General features: G+C 45.3%; 1 protein-coding gene across 2 annotated transcripts in view; it reads right to left on the reverse strand.

The window, feature by feature from the left end:
• ETV5 (ETS variant transcription factor 5) overlaps window positions 1-25360 on the reverse strand; it is a 66054-nt gene extending 40694 nt beyond the window's left edge. The window contains exons 1-5 of one of the 2 annotated variants that reach the window (XM_079763033.1): window positions 25011-25360; window positions 15718-15836; window positions 15492-15579; window positions 15320-15367; window positions 15176-15226 (exon numbers count right to left, since the gene is read on the reverse strand). In XM_079763033.1, coding sequence (XP_079619159.1) covers window positions 15176-15226; window positions 15320-15367; window positions 15492-15579; window positions 15718-15762 — 232 coding nt within the window. In that variant the 5' untranslated portion in view covers window positions 15763-15836; window positions 25011-25360. Of the gene's footprint in view, window positions 1-15175; window positions 15227-15319; window positions 15368-15491; window positions 15580-15717; window positions 15837-18960; window positions 19099-25010 lie in introns of those variants that run through there. The other variant, XM_079763032.1, reaches the window with a different exon arrangement.
• Between the last annotated feature and the right edge of the window lie 203 nt (window positions 25361-25563).

The following is a 25563-nucleotide window of genomic DNA, read 5'->3' on the forward strand; positions in this document are numbered from 1 at the left end:
GCTCCTTCTGCCCATAAAGGCTGAGCAGGGCCAGGGCCAGAAGTTCGAAATGGGTGGCTGTTGGTGAGCACACGAGACTTGGTTGGAAAGTTTGTAAGGACATTCTGAGAAAAGGGAAGTGTGCTGAAGGCGGCCTGCCCTGTTTATCGGAATCCCGAATTAGGGGAGTGCCGAAGGCGGCGCCCCTAATTATTCCTTGACCTTTCCAAACAAGTCTCCTGCGCTTCCCCAAGTCTCGTGGCCTGGGCTTATGGTGCTCTGAGCCTTAAGGAAAAATGACACATGTGTTTCTGGGGGCTCCAACTGGTCCAACCTAGCTTGTCAGCCTAGGACAGTGGTCGGCAAACTCATTAGTCAGCAGAGCCAAATATCAACAGTACAACTATTGAAATTTCTTTTGAGAGCCAAATTTTTTAAACTTAAATTTCTCCTAACGCCACTTCTTCAAAATAGACTCGCCCAGGCTGTGGTATTTTGTGGAAGAGCCACACTCAAGGGGCCAAAGAGCTGCATGTGGCTCGTGAGCCGCAGTTTGCCGACCACGGGCCTAGGAGATCAGAAAGGAATGTGGAGCTGAAGACCTACATTGTGTTAAAGAAAGTATGTTGGAGAATCTGCTGTACATTTATATTCTGGGAATCAAGGATGGATGGAGGACTCTCATGTGGAATCAAGGCTTTCCGTGCAACTCGTGGCAAATGTGACAAACATCTGGTACAGCCAACATCTAGGTAAGCATACCACACACAGGGGCTGAGATTCCAGGCAGGCTCATTCTACAATCTCAAACTACAAGAAAAGCTGAATTTGTCCTGGACAAAGTCCTACAAGAAGAAAGCAAGGCTTCTGCTCTGGGGTAGAATTTGGTATCAGTAAGTATAGGAAACGACCTCTTCAGGACTGACTCGAGGCAATAGAATTCAGAACTTTAGGTTGGTGATTAATCATGGTGGTGGTGATGGGTGGGTGGGGTTATGGTGTTGATTACTCCAGGTAATTTCCTACTTGTCCTGTTTTCTCAGTAAGGACCCAGAGACTATCATGCTAATGGTTTATTTTAGGGCCCTAGGGGTCAGGATCAACATGAGGAAGCAGAATTCATTAATTAACAATTGTAGAAGGCCTTCCAATATGGTCCAATATCATCTGTACAAGAAATAACAAAAGAGCCAAATTAGCAACTGATAAAGCTAGTTCCTGGAACATTGGGTTCCAGGAATCAGATTTCTCCTCTGCAGTGGCAAAAACCTACAGTCAGCAGGAGAGAGGCTTCAGGAGTTGATGTGTGAACAACAACAAAAAAACCCCACTCTATTTTTCATGATTTAGAGCTAGAAACTTGGGATAATAAAATCAGCTCAAAAAAAAGAAAAAAGGCTTTGAACTTCTGACATAACCTATGGGAAAAGATAGAGCGCACAAATAGGGTTAGGGTTACATTGATATAGAAACAGGACCAACCCAAGAGCGAGATTTAAGTCTTGATGATCCTGCATAAAAATGGCTGGGGAATACCAGAGTGAAAGAATAGCCAGGTCTTGGTCCAGTGGGAAAAGAGGTGAAGGAGGAAGACACCTTTCTTGCCCATCAGAGTAGATGGAAATTTATACCAAGTATTTGGAAATTCAAGAGCTGGAACCTGTTTTGGGACATAAGCCAGGAATACTGTGTTGGTGAGCTCTTATTAAAAAACAAGTGGCCCAGTGCACGAAATTCATGCTTGGGTGTGTGTGTGGGGGGTGTCCTTCAGCGGGTCCTGCACCCTCTCCAATCTTGGACATCCCTCTCACAATCTGGGACCACTGGCTCCTAACTGCTCACCTGCCTGCCTGCCTGATTACCCCTAACCACTCTGCATGCTGGCCTGCTCACCCTCAACTACCTCCCCCACCGGCCTGCTCACCCCAAACTGGATGGCCCCCCCTGCTGGCATGCTCACCCCCAACTGCCCGTGCCCCCCCCCCCCCCCCCCCCCCGCCAGCCTGATCACCTCCAACTGCCCTCCCCTCCTGGCCTGATCGCCCCTAACCACCTCTGCCTTGGCCCTGCCACCATGGCTTTGTCCAGAAGGAGGTCCGGAAGGTTCCCGGTTTAATTAGCATATTACCCTTTTATTAGTATAGATGGTAGGCACTTATTTGATAGTGTGGAGACTGTCTCCAGATCATCTCTCAACTCACAACGGGGATGGTAGAAAAACAGGCTTAGCAGGGTCATGAGAAGATCCTATATAATCAAAGCCTAATATGCTAAGTGTCCAATGGTTTGTATGACCGTTCGACCAGTCGCTATGATGCACACTGACCACCAGGGGGCAGACACTCTGACCAGTAGGTTAGCTTGCTGCTGGAGTCCGGCCATCGGGACTGGGCAAGATGGGGCGAATACCCCTGGACCCCTCCCGCAGTTCCTCCCCTGCCCCGGATCGTGCATCGGTGGGGTCCCTTGGCCTGGCCTGAGCCCTCTCACAATCTGGGACCCTTTGTGGGATGTTGGAGAGCCGGTTTCGGCCCGATCCCTGCAGGCCAGGCTGAGGGACCCCACCAGTGCACAAATCCGTGCATAGAGGCTCGTTATTTCAGAATTCTGATAATGGAAACCCTAAAGCCTTGAATGTAGCATTAGAAAGAAAAGGGAGCTTAGTCCTAGCAGGTATGGCTCAGTGGATAGAGCGTTGGCCTGCGGACTGAAGGGTCCCAAGTTCAATTCTGGTCAAGGGCATGTACCTCGATTGAAGGCTCCTTCCTGGTCTGACCCTGGTCAGGGCTTATGCAAGAGGCAACCAATTGATGTGTTTCCACATTGATATTTCTCTCTGTCTTTCCCTCTCTCTCCCACTCTCTAAAAATCAATGGAAAAATATCCTCGGGTAAGAATTAAAAAAAATAAAAGTAAAGGGAGCTTAGAAAAATAGTCCAATTTAAAAAATACACAGGGATGGGCAAAAGTAGATTAAATTACCAGCCATCATTACCTAAAAGCTAAACTGTAAGTAAGAATACAAAATAATAATAATATGGCAAAGAATACAAGTAATACAATAAGTAATAAATAAATAATACAAGTATAAACTGTGTTTTGCATACTGACAACTGTAAACCTACTTTTGCCAACCCCTGTATAAATAGCATTAGTAGAGAGTGGTATCTGAAACAACTCTACGAGGCCACTTGCAAGGGCAGTCGAATTTCTCCCAGAATACAGGAATTAGAGTTACTGATAGAGTTTCTCCCACCTGGGTTTTAAATTAGACAACAGAATTGATACCACGGAGAAGTTAAAACCACAAGGCTGTTCTCTGTAAGCCTCTCTTCCATTTTCTGTTTATCTCGGATAACCCTAAATCTCTGCTATGGACTCGAGCTGACAACAGCAACATGGGTCTAAGTGGAGCCACAGATAAATGTATTGGGCCTGTAGAACTTTCCTTTCTCTGGGGAAATGCTGGCAGTGCGTAGGATTGGTGCTTGGATGACAAGATGCTGCAGTGCTCACATTGGCGTGGAGAGGGAAGTGTTTGGAAATTTTGTTTGCATAGGGCTGGTGTTATTTTATGCCCTCACTGCTCTCTGGAATGTGGAATATGTGCTACAAGACAGACTCAACAATGGAGAAGCCCAGCTCCAAAGATGGCAAAGCACATTAGCGGTTTCAGCGTAAGGGCCCCCCCAGGTTGCAGCTTCCATTAGACCCCAAAACAAAGTCCTTCTGGCTAGAGTAAAAGATGAAAATAATGGTTTTACACGTATAAAGAAACTTTAATTCCTCTGTGGGAAGGGGTGGGGGTTGACCTAACAAGGGGATTATACTTTACAGGGCCTTATTGGGGGCATTCTTTACACTGCTGGGATCATATGATTTAAACTACAGTATGTTTATATTATCTAGTGGCTTCATAGAATGGGGAGGAGAGGAGGTGATTTAGAGGTTTGCTTCTACTAGTCCCAGCTTAATGATTAGAACATTCCCCCCCAATTTCCTCCCTCCTTCGCTCCTCCTCCCATTGCCTCTTTCAACAATAGTAGCAGCTGGTCGGCAGGCCAGCACATGGTATCTCAAAATCAAATTTCCCCCATGAAAGTCAGTTGGGGAAGTCACTGTATAATGTACAACTGCAACCCAAAAGTTGGAATAGTACCACTCAGGCTGACCACTTGAAATGTGGGGGGTGGGAGGGTGTATTACCCTTCATGGGAGCTCGAGGCTTCCCCTACCTGTTCACTTCCCCTCCAGAGAGGAAAACATGTGATCCAATTCAAGGATGACACCCAGGTCCTAGAGGACAGTGATGGGATAGCTTTGGCTAAGAAGAGCAAAAGTGGCCCTCAGGCGATCCCCCTCTTCAGCTGCAAGGAGCTTGGAAGCTGCTTTTCAGCCTGGGAAGAAGTGGGGGTGACAACGGGCCTTCTGAGAAGGGCAGTCCTCAAGGCTGACCAATGGTCCAAGGACAAGTCTATCCGGGTAAAGGATTTGGCTGGTCATGTCCTTGGTCATCAACCAGGAGGACCAGTTGCTAAATGGAATTTGGGATACTGGCCTTGTCCTCTCTTCACCTCTATCAGTACTAACAATAATGACATGAGTGATTTTTAAAGATTTCTATTCTAAGTCTGGCTAAAATAGAAGGAAAGAGATTCTTTGTATTAATGCTTCTTCTCTCCTCCTCCCAAAAGAAGTGGTTGTGCTAGTAAGAGGAGCCCAACAAGGAATGTATGTACCAGGAATATCCTGACTCACAGATGGGGAACTGGTTAAAAACGAGTGTCTATCACGGAATAGCTGCATCTCATTCTTGGCACAAAACTGCAAATCTTTCAAATAGTCATTTCCAAACAGAAAATTCTCTGCTATCAATTAAAGAAGATAATTTAATACCAATGGTTGTAGAGAGGGTTTTTTTTTTTTAACTCAGATAAACTAGTTTCAGACTTACTTCCTTTAAGTGCACACTGTCTCCACACTTCAGAATTATTTTTGAAGTATAGGTTGGATTTGTGCAGTTCCTTTTCTTCAAAGAACTCAATTATCCTAATAATTTAGGTTTGCTACTTTAGAATTCTGAAAAAGGAAACCCAGAGGCCTTGAATGTGAGAGTCAGAAGTTAAAGGGAGGAAAAGGAGCTTAGAAAAGAACAGGCCCAACTTTGATGGAGGTAGGGCTTGTGTATTAATGGATATGGGGCTCTTTCACAAAAATATTGTGTACAGGATGAATATTTCTAAGTGTGTAAGATGTCACATCCCCAAACTTGTGGGTTATGGAGACACCAAAGCATTTGATAGTCAAATAAAAGGCTTGTCCGAGTGTACAGAGCTGACCACGAGGAGAGTCAAGATAGAAGGAAGTGGTTCCTCTGGTTTTGAATGCACAGCCCCTTTCCACTGCCACAGGCTGGATCTTTTTAGACCTGCAGCTTCGAGACCTTGCTTCCACCTGGGGTGTTTGGTTACTTTCAAGCTTAAGAGACTGCTGGGACGAGAAGGTGACTTGACTGGCCTGATTAAGCCAAAAGGAGGGGCCAAATATGATTCATACCATCTCCTTTCCTGGGGCAGCTGTTCAAAAAATTTTAATATTCAGTCTTTACCAATATGATAGACAACTATTCGTTTAATTTTCACAGTTGAGAAAGAGGCCTAAAGAGAGCTCTGTCCTCCCAACTGGAGTTTCATTAGAGATGACAGGATGGCTTCCTCTACCGTGGGCCTTTGGTCAACCTTAGCTTTTACCACGGAGGGCTGCTCACGGTGGAATACACCAGCAGGTAAAGGGGAAACAGGGCATTTTTCCTAAAAAGGAGAAAAAAATGCAAAAACGACACCTTCTCTAACATCCCTTCTATCATTTATTTCCAATTTATATAATTCTCATTTAAATTGGCAGTAAAGGGAATACTTGAAATAGGATCTGAGCACGGTGGAAAAAATTTATCTTCCAATTTAAAATTCATCTTTAAAATCTGACAGGAGAAAAATCCCAGCTAGAGGAATCGGCGACTCTTGCCATTCCTTCTATCTATAGCCCTCCTCCCAAAGCAGCAACTCAGCAAGGATGTCAAGGGTGCCTAAACTGTGGCTGTTCTCTCGCACATGCTCTTTCTGGGAAACACAGCATTAGCTGCACAAAGTCTAAATGCAGCCTAGGAAGACTTGGCTAGTGTGAGTGTTTAAAAGGGGAATCAGAAAAGGAGAAGTAGCCCTAACAAGTTCTATTCTATTTATCTCTAAGGTCATCCCAAGGACTCTCAGAACTCCGGTCTTGAGACCCTACCCTCTACAGAGTTACTTCCCTGCCAGCTAGAGGCTGGACTTGGGGGCTGTTGAAAGATGGGGTGGAAAGGGAACATAATAGAGAATGTGGTAGGGTGCAAAATACATTCACCAAGTACTGGCTGTGTACAGAGCAGGTGCAATGGCTGAGACAGGCATGAGGAAACACAAGGCAGGGATTCTCTGCTATTGGAGACGCTTAGAGCCAAAGAGAATTTGTTTCCTGTTTCAACAGAATGGAAATTGGGAAGCAGGGACTAAGTTTAATATTCATCAAGATACCAAATACTGCACATTAACACCCTATGCTGCTTTCTCCCTATTCCTCAAGATTTCTATTCTAAGAGGCAACCATTTAAAGTTTGAAAGAGGATTCCAGGCTGGTGGGGAAGGAAAGGAATTAAAAGGGACTTGAGGAGGGGCAGAAATGTTCTGACTCGAGGTATCCCTCAACACTAAATTATTCTTTACCAAAATTCAGATTAGGAAATTTAAGGGTAGGCATTCCAGGATCTGGTCTTTACAGTGGGCGGTCACATAGAAGAGACCCCCCCCCCCCCCCCGCTCTTCTATTCTACCCTTTCTATGGGAAAAGTATAAAAGACCCTCATTAAGTGCCCTTTCAGGCAATTACAAAGCATTTCCAGGCACCGGGCTGAAAAGTGTTTATGTAAGCTGAAGTCCTCCTCAGCAAGCACAAACATCAGCATCCTCTCACACAGCTGATATCTAGGGTTACCTCCTGAGAGGTTTCAAACTCTCTCACAAAAGGACAATCTGCCCAGGCCTGTTCCTTTTTTAATAGAGAAGGACCAACTTATGCCAAGGGAACTATTTCAGAAAAAAAACTCCTTACAGCAAAACACAGATGCAAACAGCCTCATTTTGGTTGTGAGGATAAGGATTAGGGACTAAGAAGAGCTCTTTAAAAAACCCTGAGGAAATGGCACTGGGTTACTATTAAGTTTTGTTTTGCTTTTTAACTGGTTGTCCTTTTTATGCGCCTCATACAGCTCACGGGGTAGTCTGTGAGGTGTTAGCCAAGACACTGGAGGATGAAACTAATTTTGGAGGTTCTCCAAGCTGCCAATCACAAGCATAGGGAGTGCTACTGAGGCTAGTGTACCCCTAGAACCTGGTCTCATTCTGGGGTGAGGCTACCCTGGCTTTGGGGTCGCTGCTCAGAGGCTGGGCTCTTTCTGGTACTTGCCGGGATGTTCATTTGAAGAAGCAAGGCATTTGAGGCGCACCCAACTGGAAGGATTGCAGCCATAGTAGGGCTCCCCTGCAGCTGAGTACTGGTCTGGGAAGTGCCATTTTAAGATGACACGTATCTGACCACAACGGGAAATTAATTAGAAGAAGGAAGGCCGAAGAGTAGAGAAACTACAGCTTTGTCGCTCCCAGGTTGAAGTGTGAGCCTGAACAAGAAATACCTGCGCAGGAGGCAGGCAAACAGCCGTTCTTCAGGCCAGGAGGGAAGACTGGAGCCTGCAGCAGGAGAATGCGCGAGGGAAACTTCACTAGGAAGCTAGAGACCCAGCCCCAGGGGGAAGCAGGAGATAAAAGGGTAATATCCTCAGATCAAGTCTCAACACCTCTCCCTCCGGGGAAGCTAAACCACCCACTCCTATTGTCACTCCTTTTAGACAGCTACAGTCTGCCAGTATAATGGGAGACCAGGAAAGGGGGGCCCAGACTGGTCAGGAGCAGCCCTTCCCCCATAAACCCAGGCCAGCAGCCCGGCAGTTGAAGGGTTAAAGTCAGCACTTGAAAGAAAACTCAAAACCCCATTAAGCCCAGGCTCGGAGAACAGGGAGCAGCAGGGAAGCCAAAGGAAACTAATTTTGGAGGTTCTCCAAGCTGCCAATCACAGGCATATTCCTAACAGTCCCAGTGTTGTTGGAGTTGGTTGTTTTTCCACAAGCTACACAATGGGGTCTGGTTATTCATTGAAAAAGTCTGCAAGGGAGCCCCGCCCTCCATTCACAACCAATTTGGAATGCTCCATTCAGCAAGAGGGGGACTCGCAGCTCGGCTCACTGGGGCAGTCGGAGCAGAGCCCAGCTGTCGCCGCAGGGACGCTTGCTCGCCCAGCGAGTTGTGTTTATGGAAGAAATTCAGACGCTGCAGGCGCCTGCCCGCTCCGCACCCTCCCTCAGATTCAGATGGCTCAGACTGGGCCTGAAATCTGCAAGGGTGTGCAAGTCCGCTCCAAGTGGGGTCGGCGAGTGCCCTCTGGCAAAGGGGGCGGGGCAAAAGAAAACTATCTTGCCCGGCCCGGTTCAGAATCGGACTGTCGCTACTAGCCGAGAGAAACAGACTTCAGCGGTATTTCTCCGGCCCCCGGGGGAGGGCTGGTTTGCATTAGAGGACAGCTTTCTCTGGAAGCTGGCCTTTCCAGACTCCTCGCTTTTGCATTCATTGCCAACTGCTACATCGGGAGCCACCTGGCTTTCCCCCCAAGGGAGAGGGTCTCTGGAGACTACTAGATTCTCGGGCTGCAGAGGGGCAGGCGGCAAGCTACCTACCGTTAACACATTCACGCCCAGTTTCTTTTCCTGGCTCTTCGTCCAGCCTGTAAGGTTTAGAATCCCCTCTGAATACCCAGGAGACACCCAAAGGGAAGAGCAGTGGAGATCTGGGGCTACTCCAAGGACAAGGTAAAAGAAAGTACAAGGCTAAAAACTGGTTTGGTTTCTTCGATATATTTTTTTTCAAACCTTCAATAATCACCCTGAGCTGAAACCGGTTTGGCTCAGTGGATAGAGCGTCGGCCTGCGGACTGAAAGGTCCCAGGTTCGATTCCGGTCAAGGGCATGTACATTGGTTGCGGGCACATCCCCGGTAGGGGGTGTGCAGGAGGCAGCTGGTCCATGTTTCTCTCTCATCGATGTTTCTAGCTCTCTATCCCTCTCCCTTCCTCTCTGTAAAAAATCAATAAAAATATATTTAAAAATAATAATAATCATCCTTAGAGAGATCTAATGAAGCCAGTCTGCCAATCTGACTTGATTTCAAGGAGAAACATACTACGTTGTGAAAATTAAAGCCAGGAAATAAATTTCAGTTGTTTCCTCTTTTTATAAAATATCTGCCTATTTTCAAATGTCCTACGCTTAGACCTCTTCTCTCTGCTGCTGCCACCCCCACTCCCTAGTGAACTGGGGAGGTGACTCGAGAAGCATTTCTCTCAAGTCCTTCTGACCACAGAATCAGGATCAGTGCCTGGGCTGTTCTGCAGATCTGTCTCAAACACCTGGCCTTTTAAAGGCTAGATCTTATCCTGCTCCCTGGCATCTTGCAGCCTCTGCCTTAACTTTTCCCCTGGATGCTTTCTCCTTCTAGGCATGGGAGACTCCTGTATTTGCTATGCAGGGTCCTTTCCTGGGGGTGGGGTGGGGTGGGGGTGGGGGGACGGGAGAGACGGGGAGCTGAGAGCTCTTTTCCCTGAGGAGAGCTGCTAGTCCATGATCTACCTGCCAAGCCCAAAGGTGTACTTATATTATGGCTACACACACACACACACACACACCCACACACACACACACACACACACACGCACACACACACATTAGGGCCTACTATTTTGCCCCTCCTTCAAGCTGAGCCCCTAAGAGGAATGGGACAATGATAGAAACTGACGACCAAAGCCTCTGTTAAATGAGCTTGATGAGTTCACAAAATAAATTTTTAAAAAAGCAACCTAATCCGGTACTGGCATCAGCATGCCTGGCACTTGTCCAAGAGCTGGGAGCTGCAACATGACGAGACTCCGCACTCCTCGGATTGCAAGCGGAGAAGCACTGTGTGCCAGGGCGCAGATGGGGCCTGAGCTGCCTCAAGGGCAGCCATGTGCCCAACAGGGGCTGTCCGCCTCTGAGCCTGGCTGTACTTTACCATCGTTAAAACCCGAGAAACACGTGGAGGGAACAGACTCTTCTTGGTAGAGAACCACACAGCCCACCTGACTCCACCACCAATGACACTACTTGAAGGTAGAAATGGCAGATAGTACAAATTCTCAGCTTTATCACGCTACCTGTCTTCATCTTATAAAAGTGAAGAAACATGAAATATAGGGGATAGGTGGTAATTTCTTGAGGGATGACAGGATTTTGTTACCTGGAATCTACCTAAGTGATCTCTGATGTAATCCCCCATCCCAAGTCTTTCTCACCAAACACAAAGGACTGGAAAGGTTACTAGGTTTTATCAGAGGACTAAAAGCAGAAAGACATCTAAGAGGCAGAGAAAAATCCATTGTTTTTAATAAGCCTAACTGAATTAAAGTTAGAGGAAAACAGATTTGTATAAGCATATGGCTCTTAAAGTTAAATGGGAACTCTAGGTCTTGGTTCCTTAAGAGACTTGGGTCTAAGGATTTTGGACGCTATCAAAACGGGAAGGATATCCAATCATTTAGCACCCTCTCAGGGGTCAGAAGTAGCTCACAAAGACTCTGAAAATACACTGTAACCTGGAGTGAAATAATCTCCCTCAACCCCACATTTTCCTCCGGCTTTCTTCAGCACTCTTCCTTCTTCTCCCTACCTTCCAACTACTGGCTTCAAAAATGATAAATTGATAGCCTTGCTTCTTCAACATTCTCATTTAAAAACATATATATATATATTTATTGATTCTAGAGAGGAAGGGAGAGATAGAAACATCAATGATGAAAAAGAATCATTGATAGGCTGCCTCCTGCACGCCCCCTACTGGGGATGGAGCCTGCAAGGTGGGCATGTGCCCTGACTGGGAATCCAACTGTGACCTCCTGGTTCATAGGTTGACGCTCAACCACTGAGCGACACCGGCCAGGCAACATTCTCATTTTTAAAGTGCCTACAGTTTTCTTTCGTACTTACTTTAACAAAAAGACTTTAGGAGGGTCCTTTCAAATGGAAATGGTCCAGGACCAGAGAGCAAGTAAACCTAGAGTTTTGCTACACCACCTCTGGGTCCAATGGTATGTCCTCTCCAAAAGGAAGGCACTGATATAGTAGACAATATAAACCTCAGACATAGTAAAAAAGGGAAAAAATCCCACTGAATAATCTCATATTGAAACAGGACTAAGATCAATGTGTTTTTGGCTCAAGGTCTGTCATAATAGTTAATCCTATTTCCCCAGCCATCTATGAAAAGTATTTATGAAAAGTCAATTTCATTGGTTAATTAGACAGTCCTTTGAAAATTACTCGTACTTCCTCCAGTCCAGCCATTCTTTTTGAAACACATATTTAAAAATAACAGTTCAGGGGGAAATAAGGTCACTTAGATTTTAAAACAATTCTCTAAATTATACTTAGTATGGAGGCCATGATTTTAAAATAAGATTTTTATCATGCCTTCTCCCCAGCATAAAATATTTGTTATTTGAGATGTTGGTAAATATCCACAATATCACAAATGAAATAAATAAGATATAAAAATTGAAATCTGCATTAAAAAAACGATTTGTACATGCTAAAATCCAATAATACCCTTAAATGCTCAAGCACTCAGTTCAGAAAAATCAATATAATCCCCACCCCACCCCAAATCTATGGATTTTGAGTCCCACTCTTGTCTATGGTTTTGGTTTGTAGTTAATTCTGTGAAAATGTATAGTAAAAATGTGTATACATCTATCTACTGACCCAGATTCTCTGGTTTGGTAGCTCTATGTGTTAATTCACATATTTAGCCACACGCATTTATAATATACAGGATATAAAACACACAGTTTTATCTATACACATGCTAATATGTCTTCTAGGAAACATGTCCATTTTATAATTTTTCTGTTTTATAATTTCTCTCTCTCTTGTAGTCCTGGATGGAAAAAAGTCAAAGCACTGAGATATTTAATAAGTTTCTCAGGATCACGGAATAAAGAGAAGTGAGGTTTGGAACCAGGCAACCAGCAGTCTAAGGCTCTCCTGAGGGCCGTCTGGAGGTATTGGAAATAATGAGGGGAAGCCCTGGGATTGGACAAGACTTATCTTTGCAAGAAACCTCCAGCTCAAACAATCTGGGGTTTTCAGGGTTACTTCTCAGGACCAAGGGACCATGGGGAGAACTTGGCAGAAGCCCTATAGGCTATAGGTCTCACTTTTTATTCCCTTGAATTTGACCTTTAAGAGTTTCCAGATGGGAGATAGTTTACTAATGTTTGTATTTGTGAAGTAAGGTAAAATCTATACAGCTAGAAATAAGCGGGGCATTTATATAAGACTTATAAGAACAATGGTTTCATTTATTCAAATCACACTTGTGGATGGATGCCTATGGGAAGGAACCTAAAGCTAGAATACTTAACAAAATAGCATCTCTTTAGAAGTTGACCTTGTAAGTGCTTACTGAAGAAAGTACACCATAATTTTCAAAACTGAATTATAAAATAAAGACAATTACCCACATGATATTTCTTTCTGTCTCTCCAACAGTCTCACACATGCACAACAGAAAATTAACCAAATCAGCATTACCAGCAAAGGCAGACCATTCCAAGTGGCAGGCCACAGGAGAGTGCTTGTTTCAAATGATCTGCTAGAGTAGGGAAAGGTTTGCTTTACAAGCAGGTGCAGGTTTGTTTTATGGTTCATGGACTAGTTGATTTAAACCAACTTACAAAGTTTCATTAAATCTGAATGAATGAGTTTCTCCCACTCCCCTGAAATAATCATAGGCTCTTCCAGAAGGAGAAGAGACAGGAGTAGAAGCTGATCCTCAGCCCAAGGCTGTGAAATGCATTCACAGAGAAGAGTGGACCCAGCCCTGGGCTCTGCCAGCATCCATGCCTCTACATTGTCAGTTTCAACAGAAGTCAAACCAGTCACACTAACAGCAAGGATGGATGGATGAAGGATACACCATTCCAAATTTGTGTTCTTCACTAACCTCTAAAGCAAGTGGATCTATTAAAATCTATTCTTCTTGAAGGTCCCTCTCCAGAAATAACAGAGAAGGGGAAAGAATTATTAAAATACCTTTCAAGGCTACTCAACCATCTGTTTTATCCTTAAAAGACAGCAAAGCTCAACCGTAAGAAGTTAAAGCAAAAAGCAAACAAGGTAAAAAACATAGCACACTTGGTAAGCCGAAATATCTCCCAAAGCACCTCCATTTTAGGTATGACAATTTAATGAAAGAATTTAGCACATTCTATTCGCTTCTAAGGAGCCAAAAGCCATTTATTGATTCTTTCCTTTCAGCTTATTCCTGCAGATAAATATCTCTCCGAATATAAATCCTGTTTGCTGACATCTTTCTCTAAAGAACGTACCTCTGCTCTAGCACATGAAATCAATTTGAATGCAGTCATCTCACCTCCCTTTCACTCTTTTGGGTTATAGTGAAACAAACAAAAGTGTCATAAAAGCATTTCATCGAACCTCTGCCAAGAAAGCCACCTCCCAAACAGACTGCAATTTATGCTGCTCTGAGCAAGAACTGGAAAGGCTGGGCCAAGTTGTCAACACAGAACAGAGTGGGATTACAAATCCTGCCTTTTATCTATGTACGCATCCATGCATGCGTGCGTGCACACATACACACACACACACACACACACACACACACACACTTTGGGTTATTTTTATTTAGTCTTTCAGTGGCAAGTTTCCCAATCACTTAAAAGCAATCAAAGGGCAAAAATTAACATCATTTACTTTCCTAAGAAAATATCCACAGCAAGCTGTGACAAAGCTAAGGTAACCATGCATCTGTGGGTTATAGTTTATCCCCTTTTCAAGTCTCATGGCATTATGCCTTGAATATGAGACCTATCATTAAAGAATGTTTAGCTGGTGCCTCTGATCTTTCATTGAATGATTTAGAACACCCAGATTTTACTGAGACTCAAAGACACCCTCTCTCCCAAAGCATCTTCTCTCTCTCTTTATGTCATTCATTTTCTCTCTTTCCCTCTCTCTCTAAAACAAAGCTGGGAAGAATTTGTTGGTACAAAATGAGAAATCGAATCCTTGCCTGGCTCAGGTGCTTGCTATTATAAACTATGACTAAGAGACATGAATTTCTCTATGATGCAACTCTCAAGAGAGGCAGCATTTTCTCCAGGCCTCTCTTAAACCTGCTCATTCGCCAGTGACTAATGCTCTCTAGAGCTGCCCTGTGCTGCTCAAATTTCATCAGCCAGCTTTGTCCTTGGTAGCTCTGCCTGGACGGTAAAAGCTCCCCAAACCTGTTGAGGACAGCTCTGAACGATCAGTGCAAAGCTAACCACACCCATGCCAGCTTGGAGAGCTGTCTTTTTAGCTGGCCACCTTATTTCTTATCTCAATGACATGATCACTTAACGACCGTTTTTAAAGTAGTTTTACTCTTCTCTGAATGATAAAGTACTGACAACACGTGAAAATTAGGAGTAAATCAGGTCACCCTGTGACCACCCCTTTTCAGCTTAGAAGTAGAAAACAAAATTGACAACATGTTAGGTGAAGCCACAATTAACTGAACCTTCCATTAATTATTTTCTGCACCTTTAAAAGAAAATAAAATGTCAGGCTCATGATTTGCATCAAGGACTTAATTCATAAAACAAACAAAAAGCACTGTAAGATAATGTCTGGTTAATGGATGTTTGGTCCAACATCTTATATACAACGTCAATTAATTTATAATCTTGAGCTTGAAGCCGTGCGATATTCTTAGGGAATAAGAAATTTAGGGTTAAATTATGTTCAGTAAACCTTACCTGTAATAGAATAAAAGCACTTTAGAAATAATTTCAATAAGGAAGAAACAAATGTTTTGGGGGTTAACTTTATTAAAAGAAACAAAATGCATTCCACTGTCCAAATATGCTGACTATATAGCTGAGAAAGGCAATCTAGACATGGATAATCCAAGACCAAACAATTTCAGAACAAATCAGCCACCACCAGAAAGGTACTTACAGTTATCAGACTGAAAATCTGGGACAAACTGTTCATCATCAGGAACTTGTGCTGAAAAAGAGATTTTTATTTTAGACCTTAACGTTTTACTAAGAAGCACAGTAAAATGTTTTATATGGAAAATAGGACAGCCAAGAAACTTGCCTTCAGCTAACCAAGCCTCTTGAAGTTGACTGAGATCCTGAAACAACTCTAGAATTAAAAACAGAAGACACCAGAATGAGAATTCCTCTGCTGGGGAGAAGGGAAGAATCTCCATGCTGCTTTCCCAGGGAGCCATTTGAGGAAGCCACAACAGAGGGGAAAGCTTCACTACCTTCAGAATCATGGGCCAAATCTGTGTCCAAAAACTTCCTCTTTCTGTCAGTCACAGGCCGCCCTCTGCATTCCTCTGATCTAGATTTCTGAAAAAGGCAAACAAACAGTGAAGACTCAAGTGTAAAAAAGGGGTCTTGAAAGGGCGTGGTATTACTAAATCAATAAGGAGAAGACTGGAATTTGAAGAGGGAGGACAAAGCAAATCAAAAGCCACATAAACTTACCCCTGGGACCATAAAAGGGACTTGCTGGTCATAAAACCCATCCATGGTGCTTCCAACGTCTCTAATATCACTTTGAAAGGTTTCAGCATTGAGTAATTTCTGGGGGGAAAGGGGTCCTCCTGTAACATGAATTTGGGAGATTTTTACTGAGGGGAGGGGGGGAGAAGAGAAATGAAATGATTTTTTTCCATCCTTTCTTTAGGGCCTATGTAAATCACTACCTTTCTTTGAGGTACGTGAAGCCCACTCAAGGTGTTAGCTTTACAGACTAACGCTGGGTTTAAGGGCATAAAAGGTTCATCGTGTACTTAGTGCCAAATCCATTTACTCATCCTTTTTTCTCTCTCTATCATTAGAGTATAGGTTTGCTATTATCTTTCCTTTGTTTTTTTTTTTTTTTTAAAAAGGAGGGACACCTTATTTTCATTATAAAAGGGTGATTTCAAGTTCTCTTCAATAGAAGATTCTCCAAGGCATTTGTAGTGCTGGGATTGTTATATATATATAATCTAATTTTTCTACTACAGTGACAGGAAGTAGAAAACTGGGTTTAAGCATTCTAAATTATTGGCAATTAAGAATCTGACATACATAGTGTTTCTAAAAGTATTTTGTAGGTCAGTGGCAAAACACTATATATAGTTCCATGAATATATCCACCAAAGGTATATTTATCTTCACATTGCTCTTTACTAAAATTTAAACCTTCTGTCCAAACAGGTGTGTGTCAGTAATGTCACAAATAATCTCCATGGCAACTTACAGAGATATCTATGATATCTCTAACTTCTAAAAGAATAAAATAACTATGAAAAGTAATGGATAAAGGAAACTAAATTCCATTGTACATATTTTAAATGCATATCTACCACAGATCTTTTTTAAAAGCATTGAAAGCAAAAGATCCATGAAAATTCAATATTTTCCTTATACTGATTTTCATTCTCCTCCCCCCTCCCAAACATGCCAAATTATAAAATTAAACTTGTTTCAGTACTGTCAAGTCTTGGGGCTGGAAAGAGAAATTGGGGGTTAAAATGGAGAGGAGGGAACTTTTTCTAATTTGGGGGGAATAAAACAACAATTTTAGTAAGGTACCATCTTCCTGAACAATTTGTTTTATTCTCCAAATAAGGAAACACAGTTAAGTCAATAAAATGGGGAAAACAACTTCACCCTCTCGAACTTTAAACAATGTAAAATGCTTAAGGATACTTCTTTTGTTTAACTTGTATATAACCTTTAAATAGGGAACTTTTTCTCAGTGGACAATTCCATCCAATTTGTTTTTCACACTGTGTGGAGCATATCAAATTTTGGTGAGCAGGATGCAAGGAAACCCTTCACCGCCAGCCTCCTCTCAGCACTTTGGCACAAGTAATCAGATATTTTCAGTCAAAGAGAAAGAGGGAGAGGAGCAAAGCTGCAGACAGTTCATAATTTCCTACAAAAAACACTCCTGCTGGCCTGCCTGCGTGCCTTCCAAATATCGCTAAAACGTTCAGAATAAAGCCCCCTTTATCAAATGTCACCAACCCCTATACAAAATCTGAGAATCACCAGCACTGAGTTGAGGGGGCATGAAAATGAGTCTTCTGTGCCCTTCAAAAACCTGTCCGATTAAATCCTGGCCTTAGAAGTTCTGTAAATGTCTACTGGGGGAAGGGGACAACGGGTAGGAGATCGGAGGGGGAAACCGGAGGGGGAGATATATTCAGAGACTCATGATAAAATACGTTGCAAAATACTTCACCATGACGAGCAAATATATTTTTAAAAATTAAATAAAAGAAAGAAGGATGCCCTACGCGAATCCCAGAGGCATTGAAGATCTTTAAAGCAGCCCTCGCAGTTCAAGGGCTAGATAAATCGTGTTCAAAGTATATATATATATGTATATATTTAAACCTGAAGGGAAGGCTGAGTTCATCCAGGAGTTTAAACTACTTCCTTTGCGAACCCCCCCCCGCCCCCGCCCCCCGCGTCCTTCTCGGTGCCCCCAGGAAAACTTTAACACGGAGCAGCGGAGCGATCCAGGCCCCTCCCCCGCGGCGCACAGCGGACCCGGTTTTATGAATGGGAGAGCGAGCCGCGGCAGCCACATCAGGTAAAGCCTGTAACTGGATCCCTCGCGCTGGGCCCCATTCACAAAACAAGACACACTTCCACCCAATTCCCAGCCTTCCCCATTCATGAAAACTCCTTCAGAGGCGCCCCCGCCCCCACTCCCAACGCACGCCCAGCCTCCGACGCAGGCCCCTCACCCCAGCGTTTTAGGAAGCAAGCTCAATGCTTCATTCACAAAAAGGGAAAGAAAAAAAAAAAAAAAGCCGCAGGGAGCAGGAGCCAACGAAAGAAACCCGCTTCATTCATAAAGTCACTCACATTCATAAAAACGAGCTGCGGCGCCGGGAGCTACCAACCGCCCCCAATTCTTCTCCTTCCCCCCAAAAGACCCTCTCAACATCCCTCCTTGGCACCCCTTCTCAACGAGGAGTTCTAGAGGTCCCCTCTCCTCTGAAAATGAGGTTAGATCCCTAATCCTGCGCGAGGCTCCAGCATCGCTCCATCCCGGCCCCCCCACCGCACCCGTTTTTCTCCCCACCATCCCCAGGCCGCTGTTTGGATGCTCCCGGATTTCTCGGGAATCGCTGTGCAGCTTGACGCACAGTTCGCTGGGGGCTTGGGTGTCCACTTTCCACACCCTGAAACTTGCAAGGCCTGCAAGTTCCGGGCCGACCTCCAATCCCGCAGGCTGCACAAGCCTAATGTCACTTAACTGCTCCTGGGGTTCTGGGGCATCACCTCTCAAATACTCCCCCCTATGCTGTTCTCGGCCCCCTCCTCCCCACTGCAAAGCTCCGCTGAGCGTCTCTTCTCGCGAGCCTCCAGGTCCCCTCGGGGCTCTAAGACCTCCGGAGACTATAAAGCCCCGCGACTCCGCGCACCCATCCCCGCCCGGGAGCCCCCGCACTTCGCGCTCCCGAGCGCCTCCCCCGAGACGTGCGGAAACCCGCTCTCCACGCGCTCCGGAACCGTTAGCCACCCCCGCCCGATGCCTCCCAGAAATCGAACCGGACCGGGTCGCGAGAGGAGGGGGCGGTCAGACCCCGGGGGGGGGGGAACTCATCCCAAATAAAAAGTGCACCCCGATTTGAAGATTATGAATCAGCCCGTAAACTCTAGGGCCCTTCCGACCCGTTCCTGGACTCCCCCTTTGAAGCCCCCCCAACGCGCCCTCACCTGAGGCGGCGGCTCTCCCCTTGCAGCGGCCCCGGGCGCAGGCGCGCTCACGCACGCGCGCACCGGGCCTGGGCGCCTAAGCAAATGGCTGGGCCGAACCGCTCTAGGTACAGGGAACCGCTCCGCACACAAGCCGCTGGACTCTGCGCCGCAGCTGCCAGCCAGGCTGGAGCACTGGCCCGGCCCCCCGCGGCCCGCTGCTCCGCCCGTCGCCATTGGCCCATAGCCCTAGCCCTGCCGCGTTCCCATTGGCTTAAGGTTGCTCCCTTAGCTGTCCATCACCTCTTGTTTACCCTGTCTGCGGGCAAATCCAGCCAGGCCGCCCCATCAACTCAGGCTCCCATTGGTCAATGGGACGTCCCTCCCCACCCCTCAGGGATCTGTTTTACATAATCTATGCACCGGGGGCCATTGACCAATCAGCACAGGCTTGTTTATATAATGAATGTAAGGACGTTTTTCATTCATAAAAAACACGACCTGAGGGGGAAGCTTAGCTGAGTCAGTGAAGCACTTAAAGGGGCCGAGGCCCGGAGGAACTGCGGTTACTTGTCTCCTCGCAGGTCTCCCAACTTTTCACAGAGGCACGGCTCTTCCCTCTTCTCCATTCACCCATTTCTCCCACTAGCAACGCGCTACCGCCAGGATTGGGCCCCCTGGGCAACAGACGTTCACAGCTGCAGAACCAAGCAAAATGATCATTTTAGAATCCAGGCGAGAGGAATTCGTCATTCCACCCAGAGAGAAACTCGCTGACCGACCTGGGCGTTCGGCCCACAGAAACACAGAAAACGGAAACCGAGCCCTCTAATCTTAGTTACCTTTAAGAGAGGCCTTAATTTCCTTTAACCAGGTTTCCAGTGGGGAAGAATAAGCAGCATCTCCCTTTAAAATCTGAGCTCTTGAACAGATTTTAGTTACTATTTTATACTGGCAAGGCCTAAGGCCGAACCAAATCCCGTTTTCTATCCATGTTTAATTGCCGTTTATAACCCCCGCCAGAGTGGGTTTTGGATCCGAGATGAGAGAGGGTCGGCGCTCAACGAAATCCTCTCGGGGGAGGGCACCAACCAGTCAACCGACCTAGCAACATAAATCCCTTGGAAAAGGGCTTGCAGAGTTAGACCGCCTGCCTCCCTCCCGGGGGCTGCTTGTTTTCCATTTAAGTGTTGAATGCAAGATGGTGCATTTGCGAATTAGATCCCGTGCAGCTGGGAGCGAGGAGAAGCTACTCTGCTTGCCAAACGATGGGGCACTAACTGCAATTGCCGAGATTCTTAACAGGGCGTTCCAGGAAACAAATAAACAGTCTTCTCCCATCTCTCTCTCTCTCTCTCTCTCTCTCTCTCTCTCTCTCTCTCTCTCTCTCCCCCACCCCCCGCCACCCCCGCCCCATACCCTCTCCGGTGAAAACGGCGGGGAGGCTCTGCTCTACCCTGGGATGCTGAGGCTTGTGAGGGAGCTCTGCCCTGCCATTAATCCCCAGTGGGGCGGAAAGACACCAAATGTTAGGAGAGAGCCTCTAGTAAAGGGGTCCCCAGGGTAGCGAACTCTGGGGCTGCTCCTCGATCCCACCATAAAGAATGCAGTGTGGATTTTTAGAGGGGAAAATAAATTTTTTTAAATCAAAATTTGCCCACCTTTTTTTTTTTCCTGCTTCCACTCTTGTGTATCTTAAACAGAGCCAGCGGGCACTTGGTCTGTAGTTTAAAGCTCAAGAAAGGTGGGAGTTCACCGAAGGGACCTGGAATACCTTGATTGAATCCTGGGCTCAGCACTGACCAGGCATGAGCTATATTATTGATTTTGGGAGACACTGAGGTGGGCATGAATTGATAGGTGGGAAAGTGCTCAGCACTTTTAACAAGCAGTTCCATGATATCTAATTTCCTAGTAGAGCATTTTGCTATTGGCCCCAGCTTCATGTAAAGTTTTCCCTTAATGCTTCTCTTCATTCCCCAGATAGCACCATTTCCGTTTGGTGACTAGAGGTGTTACCCTAGCCCAGTTGTGTTCCCAGGGTGTTGCTGACATCCCTGAAGCTTCTATCTCTCCAACTAGACTCAGGGCCCAGGTTAGCTCCTGGATCCTCCTCCTCCCCAGCTTGTCTGCCAGAATCCTGTCCCACCTCTTCTCATCTTATCTGCTGTCTGATCTAGTTTCTCCAGAAGAGCTTTGTACTTCTCTTTGCTTAAATCTGTCTGAGGCTCTAGCCCTCTGGAAGGCCTCAGCCCATGGGGCCACATGGCCTTACCATACGTATAAGCCATGGCACATTGATTACACTTTAATATATATATATAATTGATTTCAGGGAGGAAAGAAGAGGGAGAGAGAGAGAGAGAGAGAGAGAGAGAGAGAGAAACATCAATGATGAGAGAGAATCATCAATTGGCTGCCTTCTGCACGCCCCACACTGGGGATCAAGCCTGCAACCCAGGCATATGCCCTGACCAGGAACCGAACTGTGACCTCCTGGTTCATAGGTCGATGCAGGCCAGGCTCAATCATACTTTATAACTCTACCTGCAAGGATACAGTGCAGGACTTTCTCCACAGGTTGGGACTTGATGCCTGGAGTGTGGCTCTTGTGACTTTTGCCTCAAGCCAAGGTTCTCCATCCCATCTTGGGAAGAGAAGTTGGTATTTCTGGATTAAGTAGTAATAAATAGTGGCTAAGTTGAGGGCACAGGAGGAGTTGGGAGATGGGTTCTTATGAGAAGACTGTTATAGACATAAGATCATATATAGGGATTTACATAGAATAGAGCTCTTGCCAATTAATTATTTAGTCATCCAGTAAAAATTGTTTTTATACCAAATACTCAGCCAGCTCCTGTGCTAGGCAATAAAGTTACAGAGATAAATATGATCCAGTCTATGTCTTGGAGGAGCCCACAATCTATGGCACAATAGAAGCAGCTAAAGTTTACTGAGCACTTATTACTAATATATGATCTGTTCATATTCATATATAATTCTATACAGATTACCTTATTTAATCCTCATAATAACAGCACTGAAGTGGTCTCTACAATTTATCTGCATTTTTTTAGACAAGAAACAGGCACAGAGAGATTAAGTAACTTGCTAATGGACACACAGCTTGCAGGTTGCTGAACCTGGAAAAGCCCTAAGGCAGGAGATCTAGCATATGCCTCTGTTACTCAGAAAATATCATTTGAACTCCATTTATCCAGTAGAGGACAAAACTGGTTGGAGTTACAGGGAAGCAGGTTTTTATCTCAGTATAGGGTTAGCAGGGGTTTCAGAATGTTTGGGGTGCCCCAATGAATGAGTATAATGAGTCTCCTGTCACAGGAGGCATTTACACAGAAAGATTTAGAGAGAGTGCACAGGGGCTAGTGCACTAGGTAAGAGAGATAAACTCAGAGGATTGCTCCAGCTCTAACAATCTGTGATTCTGAAAATTTGGAGCTTGTGTTGGACAGGGAGTTCAGGTCCTGGGCCCAGGCACCTTGGCTCTGAGTTGAAATGTGTGGGTACATCTCGTGACGACTAATCTTGCCAGACTGACTTCTGGGCCCAAAGCTGCTTCTTTTCTGTCTTCTTCTTCTTCTTCTTCTTCTTCTTCTTCTTCTTCTTCTTCTTCTTCTTCTTCTTCTTCTTCTCCTCCTCCTCCTCCTCCTCCTCCTCCTCCTCCTCCTCCTCCTCCTCCTCCTTCTTCTTCTTCTTCTTCTTCTTCTTCTTCTTCTTCTTCTTCTTCTTCTTCTTCTTCTTCTTCTTCTTTCTGTTTTCCCTTCTTAGGGACTTACCTTCCTCACTCCCATCAGCCCCCCACTCCCCATCTTCTCTTGTTACCTTTGTAAGAGGTGTCAGTAGTTAGAAGCTCTTTGTCCAGTACATTGAGTCTTTCCTCCTAAGAACATTGCTTACATTGGAGTTTTTGCCCAGCATGTGTTCTAATGTACCCCCTCCTCCAGGAGAGAACAGGACTGGAAAAGATAAAAAGACAGACCTGCCCTCTGGAACATTCATCTAGAGTCAATCTAGCCTTTGTCCTCCGGCAGTAGCAAAACTCAATCACAGTAGGATAACTAGTCCCTTGTCCTTCAATTTGCAGTGTGTCTACAGAGAAACAACGTAGAAGCAAAGAAAAACAAGTCTCTTGCCCCAAGCCCGAAAGCTTCTATCTCCCTTTAGGGGACCACTTCTAAAGTTTTCCCTTAAAAGCCCCAAAGCAAGTTAAAATGTAAAGCAAGCAACCCTGCCTTGAGCTGATGATCATCAAAATGGCAGTGGGAAATGTGGCAGCCTCATGATCTTGGTTCCACACATTAGGAAAATGCCTCGAGTCCCTGCGTTAGCAATGCTGTCTGTGGTTAGTGCAGCCCTGTCTGGAGGCTGGGTGTGGGCTACATGTTCCCAGGAGTCCTCTCCTATTCTTGTATCATAAGGAGGAAAGGACTTGAGGACAGTGTCAAAAAAGTACCCAAATGTTTTTCTTGTCTTCAAGGGAAAAAGGATTCTATCTGGCTGGTACAGCTTTCTTTCCAAAAGTCAGAAATAAATACCCTAAAAATTGAGGAGTGAAAAATAAAATCTTTTAGATTCAATATCTCTTTAAGCAAAAAAGGGCCATATCATCTTCAGGGTTCCTTAGAACCAAGGAATAATAATAACTGACATTTGCTCAGTGCTTAATACGAGCCAGACTCTTTTCTAAACACTTCATATACATGAACACATTTCGTCCCAACAACAGCCCTCTGAGGGAGCTACGATTATTATCACCTTCACCTTTCCCAGGTGAAAAAAAATGTAGGTACAGGAAGGCTACATAAATCGCTCCGGGTCACAGCGCTAGCACACTGTAAGAGAGCGCGTGTGCACAAGGGGCCCCCTCCGAAGTCTGGATAGTAACCACTCTGCTGGGCTGCCTCAGCCGCAGGGAAGCCCTGTGTGCGTAGTGACAACAGCCAACACTGAAAAAGCACTTTACTGTGTCAGGCCCATTAGGGGCCTTGCTAATATTAACCTACTTGATCCTCCTAACAACCCTGTGATGTAGATACCATCGTTATCTCTGTTTTATCGCTGAGGGAACGGAGGCACAGAGATTAGGTAACCTGCCCAAGATCACATAGCTAGTAAGCGCTGGAGTCCAGGGCAGGCCTTGAACAGAGACCTTGCTCTGAAACACTGGACCCTGTGGTCTTAGTTCCTGCGATCTCCCACTCTATCAGTTTCCCTCATCTTGCCTTTGGGGCCCTGGTTGCTTATCTTCCACTCCCATGAGAGTCACAGTGTTTCCTTGGGAATGTGCTACAGCAGCTCCAGCCAGATTTCTGAATTATTATCCAGGGCAGCTACAATTTGTCTTCATTAAAACCACTTTAGAAAGAGAAATTACCTTTACTGAGCATCCCCTATGCCTTTATATGCCAGGCTCTGTGCTAGACACTTTACATACACTGTCTTTTTAAAAAATTAATGTATTTTATTGATTTCAGAGAGGAAGGGTGAGGGAGAGAGAGATAGAAACATCAGCGATGAGAGAGAATCCCTGATTGGCTGCCTCCTGCACGCCCCACACTGAGGATCGAGCCTGCAACCCGAGCATGTGCCCTTGACCAGAATCGAACCTGGGACCTTTCAGTCCACAGGCCGACATTCTATTCACTGAGCCACACCAGCTAGGGCTACACAAACTGTCTTATTTAATACTCCCAATTATTCTTGGAGACAGTAATAATACCCACTTTGATTATGTATAATTTGAGGGTCAAAGTGAGGTTAAAAATCATGTCTGAGTTCTCCATTAAGAAGGAGCAAGCCATTTCTTGACCCTCTGACCCTCTGGCCTAGTGGGGCCTTATTCCTCTCCTGGCTCCTTTCCTGAGCTTGAGGACATCCTTTCTCCTAATTTTCAACTCTTAGATTTCATAAAACATCCACTATCAAGAAAAGCTAGTGACACATAATACATTTAGATTGCTGATGTTTTCAGAGATTTCTTCCATAAGCCCCAAACCTTACAAAAACAATAGGGTGGAAATCTTTGGGAACTTCCCCTGGCTTCCCATTACCTTCAGAAGATAGTCCAGCTCTGTAGCAGGATCTTCACTGCGGCCGATAACCCTGCAGTCTCTCCGTGGCCCTTGGGTCTGGCCATGCAGGACAAAGTCGCCTGTTCCTCAAGCCAGTCAGATGCCAGCATCCTGCTCTACCTCTAAGGCCATGAAAGACTGCCTGTCCCCACATGAAGGAGCCTTAGGCTACTGGGATTTGGGAGACCCCATGTCTGGTTTTTAGAATTTTCTTGCTTCTTTTCCACATGAAGTTGTCAATCAGAACTCAATATATTAAGAACATGCTTCTCCAGCAGCCCCTCAGGTCTGCTGCAATTCTCCGCCTCTGCTCTGCCATAAGCTTGGAAACCAGCAAACCAAGTGAGCTTGAAATGGGTGTAGAGCTAAAGGGCCCCCTCTAATGAGGAAGTTAATGGACTCGAATGTGTAGACTTGGCAAAATCTATTTTGACCACTCAGAGTCCTTCTTTTGCTTCCTTTTATGCCCTTAGTGGAGAGTCTCATATGGTTAACCCTTGCTGCAATGTGCCCAGACTTTGGCCCCCAAAGT

This window comes from Cnephaeus nilssonii (genome assembly GCF_951640355.1).
Source record: "Cnephaeus nilssonii genome assembly, chromosome: 3".
Lineage (NCBI taxonomy): Eukaryota > Metazoa > Chordata > Mammalia > Chiroptera > Vespertilionidae > Cnephaeus > Cnephaeus nilssonii.